Source organism: Ornithodoros turicata, chromosome 1, assembly GCF_037126465.1.
Source record: "Ornithodoros turicata isolate Travis chromosome 1, ASM3712646v1, whole genome shotgun sequence".
NCBI lineage: Eukaryota > Metazoa > Arthropoda > Arachnida > Ixodida > Argasidae > Ornithodoros > Ornithodoros turicata.
This window is the reverse complement of record NC_088201.1, coordinates 230,888,082-230,897,584: the sequence shown is the minus strand read 5'-3', so window position 1 is coordinate 230,897,584 and position 9,503 is coordinate 230,888,082. Positions and strand designations below refer to the sequence as shown.

General features: G+C 49.9%; 1 protein-coding gene across 2 annotated transcripts in view; it reads right to left on the bottom strand.

Annotated features, from left to right (window-relative positions):
* Positions 1-886: 886 nt before the first annotated feature.
* Positions 887-9,503, bottom strand: part of LOC135377148 (uncharacterized) — a 54,563-nt gene continuing 45,946 nt past the window's right edge. For both annotated transcript variants that reach the window (XM_064609444.1, XM_064609445.1), the window contains 2 exons: positions 6,594-6,722; positions 887-1,152 (listed from right to left, as the gene is read on the bottom strand). In XM_064609444.1, the coding sequence (XP_064465514.1) occupies positions 979-1,152; positions 6,594-6,722 (303 nt within the window). In that variant the 3' untranslated portion in view covers positions 887-978. The remainder of the gene's footprint in view (positions 1,153-6,593; positions 6,723-9,503) is intronic.

Genomic DNA, 9,503 nt, shown 5'->3' with positions numbered 1-9,503 from the left:
TCTACTGCTATGAGGCCATCCAGGTGGCACCACTGTCGAGGAGAGACGACTGCTCTGTTTCGCGGAAGGAGAAGTTGTCTCCATTTTTGAGTATTCAGGGCTTTATTGCAAGGCTCATTTCTAATTCCTCTTCTTTCATTGAGTCTCATGACAGTCCAGCGTTGTGCTGTTCGTAAGGTGATAAGTAAATTATAAAAACAGTGGTGCATGTCTTTCATCTCTCGTCCGCGTGTTTCAGCCCATATAATGCAAAGAAAAACTGCGTACCACCCTCAGCTGTCTTCAGTGGAGCTATTTCCTGGTATATCCCCTGGGCGTGTTTTTGTTCCGCGTTCGGTTTCGAGACGAAATAGCTCCGTGCGGACATGGATATAGTGAAAGATGAAAGATGAGAGTCGCTGAAACGGTTAGCCAGCTGTAGGACACGAACCCACATCGTCTGGATTACCGGTCCAGGGCTCTACCAATTGAGCTTAGCTGATACACCTCCTCTGCAACTTCCAAAGGTGCGTCATCTGAAGGGACAAACCAGCCGCTCTCTCTCACTCATCCTCCTTTCACTCTTACAGTTTTGCTCACACATACATAACATTCATAGGACGGGATCGACGCAAGCGGCAACTGTTGAACATGGGAGAGCTGATGTTCTGAGGCTGGAACGACATAGAAGGGAGAAATACAAACAAAGCCTTAAAGCGTTGTTTGTATTTGTCCTTTGTGTTGTTCCAGCCTCAGAACATCAGTTCTCTCATGAATATAGTGTCTCATTGTCGCGTGCGAGCATAAAAAGAAGTGTGCACAAAAAATAATAATAATAATAATTCCCGCTTCAGGTCATCAGGCATTCCCAGCATACAGAGTAAGACACTGTACGTGTATATAGCATATGTATACTCTGTCTTTTATTGTTGATGGTACCACAAGCACGGTCTCATGTGAGAGCAGTCACAAATCTTCAAGACGAACTTGGCGAAATCTTCAAAGCACACTGCAGTCCTTAAATGACCTGTGCATAAACTTCTTGATGTAATGCGCGTCTGCGAAGCCGTCCGTAAAATTGGTGTCACCACATAAGTTTTCGACGTCGCCGCGCTCAATTTCGAAGAGGACGTATCCCCCGTCGTAGCTGTATTGTCGTTGTGCGTTGCATATCTGTAAAAAGAGCAGTCGGTAACTGTTCGCACTTTGATTATACGTGGACGATCCAATATGTATCTGCTGGAGAGCCCTCCCTGATGCTACGTATCTCGCATGGTTACGTTTCCTACCCTAGGAGGAATAGTCGCACGTACGCGATAACCATATGGTGAACCCCCTTTTAATATCACCAGAACCGTTCCCACAGAGTTTGGTCATAAAGCGCACTGTCATAATAACGAGAAACGCATCCTCCGTCGGCTCTAGTGACCGGTTCGTTCCAGTCATTCTTACGTGCTCGACAACACCGGCACTGCGTATTCTGGTCCAGGGGGCCTGTCCATATATCACGTGAACTACTACATCTGTAGGTGTTTCATGCGTCTTATACTTGTACTGGACCAAACTCGTACACTGCACGGGCATCCACGACAATACGCGGAGGGACGTCCCGGAGACATTCCTCGGATCATTTTGTACGTACGAGGCATCCACGTTACCTAATCCATGCGCTGACACACGTGGGAACAGCGTGCGGTCTCGCGATAGCCGCCCACCGTCGGTGGGATGGTAAGCAACAGTAGATCAAACAGGTACGCTATAGATGCCAGTTTATGTATACATAGACACAATAAAACGAACAGGAGAGAAGCGTCCTGCATTTTCCTACTTTTATCGAGGGACCGTGCACTTAGCAAATACACGAGCTCATGGCCCGTGCTAGGAGGTGACCATTTTAAAAGAACGTAAGTGTGAGGCGTCGTTATCCAGTTTAAGCACGCACAGTTCAGTATCACCGTGCATATAAACGGTCGAACGCAACAACTCAGGGAAAAGATGTGCTGTTTGTGTCGTCCCTAATTGTGGTATGCCTCGGCCAAATCTCGTTGTTTAAATAAACAGTCGCTCCAAACAAAAACTCGCAATGTAGCGAGTACGGGCGCACTTTTGTGTTAAGCTACCGCTTGCTCGGATGGGTTGTGATACTGTTAAGCGTACACAGACCTGTATATTAGAGCTGTACTAGATATCATGCTGGCACCGGGTTGCTGTCGTTGCAAGCGACTGTTATTTACATAAGCAATAAGGTTATAAGATATGCGGCGCATTATATCTGAATCAACACATCTTGGGGTTCTTAAACACATCGTTTGTTCCACTTTAGAACACCAGTTGGCATACGTAATGACATCAATTAACTCTGCACTTTCTCTGAATGTTTGTGAAAATTTATAGGCACGAAATTTTATACAAAACACTGTGAGACAGAGTACAGTATTATATCTTAGCACCTCAGTAGCCGATAATTCTCCATAAAAATATGGTAGCGTCTCATCCCCCCCTTTTTTTAGTTCGTGAGTTCTAGTGTGAGAATGTTGTAGCCTGTTGCCCCTTTTTACTTGAACCTGCCAGTGACGCTTGAACAGCTTCATGAAGACACGAATTCGTCTAGTACCTACCAGCTGCCGTGCGTTTTGGAAGGTACACCAATAGAACGCAACTTCCACAATTCAACAACGTTAAAGGCAAAACGACACGCTTGAGATCATTATTCTCGTGAAATTGTTCCTGCGGACAAATGGAGGTCGCTGTAGAGACTGTGCCATTCGATGCCTTGACGAACAGGTCTACCAGCGAGCTTATGTATCCACAATCCAAGAGCTTATGCCCTCCTCTGCCTGTAAGCTTCCCATGACCCAAGCATGCACGCTGCGTGCCCTTATCGTATGCTTTACATTCTCCCGGTTTGCGAAGGGAATAACGAAAGGCTTTTGCCTATTTTGACTAGTTTTTCTTGATGCCTTCACGTGCGTTGGCTATATTTGGGCCATTTTGTAAATATGTTTTGCCGAGTTTGACATCTGGCAACCCTGGTGGAGCTTTCACCGCTCGAGCACTGGCTCTCATGAGGAGAGGACGTGTGGTTGGTCGCTTCGCCAGCGCTGCGCTGAGTCAGTTGAGGCGTGGCTGCCAACATCAGAGGTGACGTAGCTTTGACGTAACTGTTAGATCTTTTTCCCGATATTTCCACATTTTTACCTTGCCCTGTTTAACCACCTGCATGACTGGTGCGCTTTTTTTTTTTTTTTTTAATAATTGGGTGTTTACGTCGCGAGACAACTGAGATCATGAGCGACGCCACAGCTGTGGATTGCTTTTGGCTACCTGAGGGTTCTTTAACGTGCGATGAAAGCTCATCACACGGCACCACGTATTTAACGTCCCTCGCGGAAGACGGCGTGTCTAAGCAACTTGTACCCTGCCACCAAGTTGCTGGCGTCCTCGACCGGGTTCGAACCCGCGGTCTCGGGATCAGAAGGCGAACACGCTACCAACTGAGCCACCGAGGCCGGTAAGGTGCGCTTTTTGCTTTTGTTGACGTTCGTAGTTTGCGGTTGCCGTGCCTTTCCCCCGTGTTGCTGCATATTTAGCAGTGTTCATTCTTTACCCTGCGCCTAGCATGTTATGGCTCTCTGGTGTTAGCGCTTGTGTGTGTGACGCTGCAGTTGGGCAAAAATCGACTGCCATTTCTCCTGATCTGTTTTCCCCATGCCGTCCTACGTGTGGACTTGTTTAGCTGTGCCTTGCCACTATTTTGTTGCTGTTTTTATCTTGTGTTAGCCGTCGCGTTTTGTAGCAATGTCCGATAACGCAGCGATTAGGGTTAAACACTTGATTAAAGCCTTTTCCTTTGCGGTGTCGCATGCGTAGCTTTTGCCGTAGCAGTTAGGCCCTTTCACCAAATGTTTTGTGCGTGCATTCAAATGTTTAGACTTGCTTAGCAGTGTCTTTCTTGCTGCAATTTTTAACTACCACTAGTGCCTTTGGTTTCTTTGTCGTTCATGAATATAGCCATGAGGGTGGCGCCATCTGGTGTGATGCCTTGCAACCATATGGCCACCTGTCATCGACCACTGCAACTACCATTCTCAGCCATTCTCAGCCCGACACTCTTTAACGTGGTGATGGCCGGCTTACATTCAATAATTCCTCGCAATCTGTCGTTTTTCCTTGTATGCAGATGACCGTCGCCCTTTGGACAGTAGGAAAATCACGCCCAGCCATACAGCGCCGCCTGCAGCTCACTTTAAATAATGTCCATACGTACTTCACGAACCTTGGGATGGACCTTTCACCCAAAAAGTGTGTCGATCTCCCTTTCAGGCGCAAAGCTATGGCAATTTCCCTTTTTGGCTTGGTGCAAAGAAGCTTGAGCCGGTACGCTTCCACCGATTCCTTGTCGTGGTAATCGACTCGGACTTGCGCTGCGCTCGGCACATTAAACACCTTGAAATTAAAGTGTAACGATGGCTTCCTGCAATTCGACATCTTTCTGGCTCAGGAAGGGGCTGTGATCCGCGTTCCCTGCTCGCGGTTCACGCGGCATTGGTGAGGGCGACTGTGCTTTACAGCCTTTGCGCAGGATATCAACAACTTCATTAAATACACTTCGGTCCCTGTTTGCTCGAAGCCTTCGTCGATGCCTCGGAATTCCAAGAATGGTTAAAACATGGCAAGTACTGGCTGAAGCTGGTGAGCTCACGATTCAAGTTCTCCGTGAACGTGAAACGGCTCGCCACTTCCTCTGTTTGCGTGCTCACATTCCCCGCCACCCGGTCCTCAGTAAAATTCGATACCGCCCTGAAAGCGACTTCTATCGAGTAGCGCACAGGACACGTCACACTCTCACTGGCTTCATAACTAAGGACACTATACCGCCGGAAGCCCCCTGGTCTCTCCGTGTACCGCCCACTTTTGTACGCCTTCCAAACCTTCTGGAAAGAAGAGATCAGGTCCCCTCTCAAGTCCTCCGAGCCCGTTTTCATGCTCTGGTAGACGAGAAGTCCTCCACGTTTATGGCAGCATGTACCGATGGCGCATCCCGCAACAACAAGTCCGCCTCAGCATTCATCTTGCTCTCCGAAGGCGTAGTGCACAGAAGACGCCTTTCACATCCAACCTCCTCCACAGCTGCGGAACTCTATGGCATCTTTTTATTTCTACAACACATCGCTGATTTTACACCGCAGGAATGGGCAGTCTTCACAGGCTCCAATTCTGCACTTCAAGCAATTGAAAATTCCGGCATATGAAGCCCATCCGCACCCCTAGTCCTACAGATGTGTGGCTTACCACGCTATCTACGCAGCAGGCCACAGGCTAGTTCTCCAGTGCGTCTCTCCAGTTCTCCAGCCCATTGTGTTGTCGTGGGGAATGAGCAGCCTGACAGCGCCCCAGAAGCAGCACTCTCGTATCGGAAATGGACCAGTATTGTCTGCTGAGAGGAGACCGCCGTTCCATTCCGCGGCGCCTCGTGACACCCCTGGCTTCCCGCCAATGGGCACCCGACATTCTTGCCCCCTCTATGTTGAGCAGAGTTGATCCAACGCTCGCTTTCCGCATGCCACGAAACACCTATCGTCAAGATGCTGCATTAACCCACCGAATGCGCCTCGATGTGATCTTAACAACCCAGTGGCGTTACCGCTTGAAACAAGTTGACTCTCCGACTTGCTGCCACTGTGGTGCTCTTGAGGATCTGGAGCATATTCTTCTTCATGGCCCCCCACTAACAAACTTCCCGAACCGCACTCTCCGAGTCTCTTTGTCAGCTCGACTCTCGCCCCTTCTCGCTGTCGAAATTGCTTCGTCCCTGTCCCAATCCAGCCCAGCAACGCTCTGCGTTCAGAGCTCTTCTGACATTTCTGGACACCATCGGACTTCGATCGTTATTGTGAAGGGCTCGTTGTTGTATTCCTCACATTCCCACCAGCAATGGGGTAGAGTATTGCCTCTGGTGATGAACCTCCCCACTCTCCAATGTCAAAAATAAGGTTGTTGTAAAAAACTGCAACTACTAGCAGCAAGCAACATGGTAGTCCCCCAGCCGTTCCAGAACAGTTCGACGCGGCATCTTTGATTTTCGAATAAACTGTTCCTCTCCACTCTGTTTCTTTCTATTTTTTTTTCTTTCTCGTGACCACAATTAAGTGGAAACACGCAAAGTGGTTGGGACACAAGTTAGACGCTCCCCAATTACTCCGGCGACTGACTTCAGGATTCTGATTGCTGTGGGGGTCCTCATGAACCTTGCTCACATATGTTTAGTGACTTAGCAGTTTCCCAACGAACAATGCTCGGCGCGCGTCAGAATATATCCACGTGCACAACACAAAGGATTAAAGCCGCGCGGGAGTTTGGCCGACAAGGTCGGGCCTTTTGTGCGGTCTCCCAGTGATCCCCACCACTGGCGCCCCATAGTGTACCATCTATTGAAGACGGAGATAATCCTCTCTGGCGCCTCAAGGCCATGCGCCTAGGCAATTGTGAAAAGGTCCAATGCTAATTAATTGATAAATTAAAGCTGTCCGGGATCATTGTACCGGGAGCTGTCCGGATATTTGTTGTCAGTGTATACTACACACGTTCCCCATAAATACTGGACTCTTACTTACCTTCATCTCGATTGTCTCGTTGGTGTCCAGCATAACTATTTCGGTCGTCTGTATCGTAAAGTACATATAATAGTATGTCATGCTCGAGTTCTCTATTCCTTTTTTGATGTGCTTATGCTCAAGACATTTCTGAAAGGAGGTGCGTTTGTAATCAATAAGAAACGTGCACATCATTGTCGAGAAATGGAGCACATCCCACGCAGCATCCCAAATATGGCTCAACATAGGCAAAAAAAGTTGGCTATCCGAACACACTTTCAAAGCTTGGCCAAAGACTATGGCACCGGCGTGGCACTGGTTCCTTGGCCAAACGTTTGTCTGGCCTATGTGTGCCAAAACACACGTCTGCCCAAGGAGCACACCCGATGTGGGGTGATAATAGGCCGAGTTTGGCTAGCCAAATTTGCCATCAATGGCCTAAGCTACGCTTCACGATGGATATTTGTTCCTTTTTCTAAACACTTGGCATGAATATTGTTCTGTATTTTTTGAATACTGTTATTGTTTGCCGCAAGTGCAATCCTCGCGACGCGTTATGCACTTTCGAAAAGTTGACATTGCACTTTATCGAAAAAACACTACAATTACTTAATACATTGACTGAAATCTTGCGAACCTGTCTGTACCATACATGGCATCCAATCATTTCCCAAACTTTGGTATGCCAAAAGAATATGTTGGCCAAATGCCCGCCAGTCCCTGGTCATTGGTCACTGTCTGCTTGGGATACCGTGCTGACTACTTCCTATTTAGCTTTAGTGCAACACTATGCGTGTGAAGAGAACATAATAAAAAAAGGGCTGCCAGGTACACGTACACCGCGAGAAAAAAGGGTGGAACTGGTGTACCGAAGACGGGAGCAATGAAAAAAAAAGGGGGTCATTGTGTGGGGTTCTCGCGGGAGAATGAGGGCAGACTAGAACAGCCGTTGTCGGTGGACGAAAGAACGTTTTTATTCCTGCGTCGGAGGATTGTAGTGTCGTTGTTGTCGTCGCACTACATATGCCCCCCTTCCAGAGTTCCGGAGGAACGTGTTGGAGCGAGCGTATTCGGAGCCCAAGTGACACGCCTTGGAGGCCTGGGAGGCGTGACTCTGTCCGGTGGTAGAGATGGATCAGGATAGTGGGCCGGGGCTATGTTGCAGAGGAATGCGGGCTTCAACTGATCAATCGACACACTTTCGTGCCGGCCGCGGACGTCAAGGAGGAAGGTCTTAGACGCGCATTGCAGTACCTTGTAAGGGCCGGAGTAAGGAGGTTCGAGGGCGCGACAAAGGCGATCGGTGCGCAAAAATATGTGGAATGCAGAAGGTGGGAATGAAAGGTGGCGCCACGGATGAGGCACGAGTTGGAGTAAACGGGACGGTTGCGAAGGCATTCCGGAGTTGCGTGACGAAAGTTGAAGACTGAACAGGCTGGGGAGGTGGTCTAAAAACGTCTGCAGGTAACCGCAGCGGGGTTCCGTAGACGAGTTCCGCGGAAGAGCAACCCAAGTCAGACTTGAGGGCAGATCGGATACCCAAATGGACCAACGGAAGGGTTTCGGTCCAGTGATTTCGAGAGTTTTGCGCCATGATAGCTTGTTTCATGTGGTGATGAAAACGCTCGACTAGTCCATTGCAGGCGGGGTGGTACGGATATGTTCGAAGCCTTTCAGTTCCGAGGGCGCGAGTAAAAGCGTGGAACCGGGCGCTCTCAAACTGCGGGCCCCGGTCCGTTACGACTTCCTCCGGAACGCCAAAACGGGCGACCCAAGTTGCCAAAAACGCCGTAGCGACGGTGGCAGCAGTAGCGTCTGGTTTGGGTGTTGCGTCCGGCCACCGCGTAAACCGTTCGACGAGTATGTAACGGTTTCCTTTGGATGGTGGTAGTGAACCGACCAGGTCAATGTGCACCTTAGTGAAGCGGTCGGTAGGAGGCAGGAACACTGCCAAAGGGGAAACCGTGTGCCGACGTCATTTAGACACGGAACGCAAGGGCGTACCCAGTGGCGCATATCGTGACGTGCTCAGGGCCACACGAAGCGTTCGAGGACGAGTTTGATGGAAGCACGCGTTCCTGGGTGGGCAAGCCCGTGAATACTGTCAAAGACGGATTTCGTTGGTATGACAGGACGGGGAGCAGCGCAGGTTTTGTCGCTATGGCCCGGGAAAAGCACGTCCTGAAGCTTGAGGCTGGTGGAGCGCTGTGTTCGGAGGTGTGCGATTTCAGGTTTGCGTGACTGTTCGAGGGCAATGATATCTGCGGAGAGAACAGGAGGACTGCCGACAGAGTGAACGCGACTGAGGGCGTCAGCAGCTGCGTTCTTGGCGCCTCTCATGTGCCGAACGTCCGTGGAGAATTCCGCGATGTAAGCCAAATGCCAGATTCCACGCGGAGTGTAGTTCCGACTTGCGGAGGTGAAGACGCCTACAAGAGGATTATGGTCAGTTCAAATAGTACAGCTCCGACCTTCAAAGAAATGCATCAAGTGTCGGACGGCGGAGCAGGCGGCGAGTAGTTCTTTCCCGAAAGCGCTGTACTTTGACTCGGTCTCGGAAAGTTTCCGTGAGAAAAAGGCGAGGGGAAAAACGGATGCCGCCGATTCCCTGATGAAGAGCCGCTCCGAGTGCAGTGTCGGAAGCGTCGACAAGAAGGGATGTTGGTGCATCGTGTGTTGGATGGCTGAGCATGGTGGCACTCGCGAGTGCTTCCTTGACAGAGTCGAAGGCTTCTGCCGCGTCTTCAGACCAGGAGGAGAGCGCGGCTGGCGAGCGGGACGATTTCAGTAAATTCTCGAGTGGCCGCACAAGCGCCGCGCAGCCTGGAACGAAACGATGATACAAATTCACACGCCCGAAGAAACGTCGCAGTTGTTTGCTGGAGGCGGGGCGAAGAAACTCCCGGATGGCCTGGACCTTGCTGGGAAGAG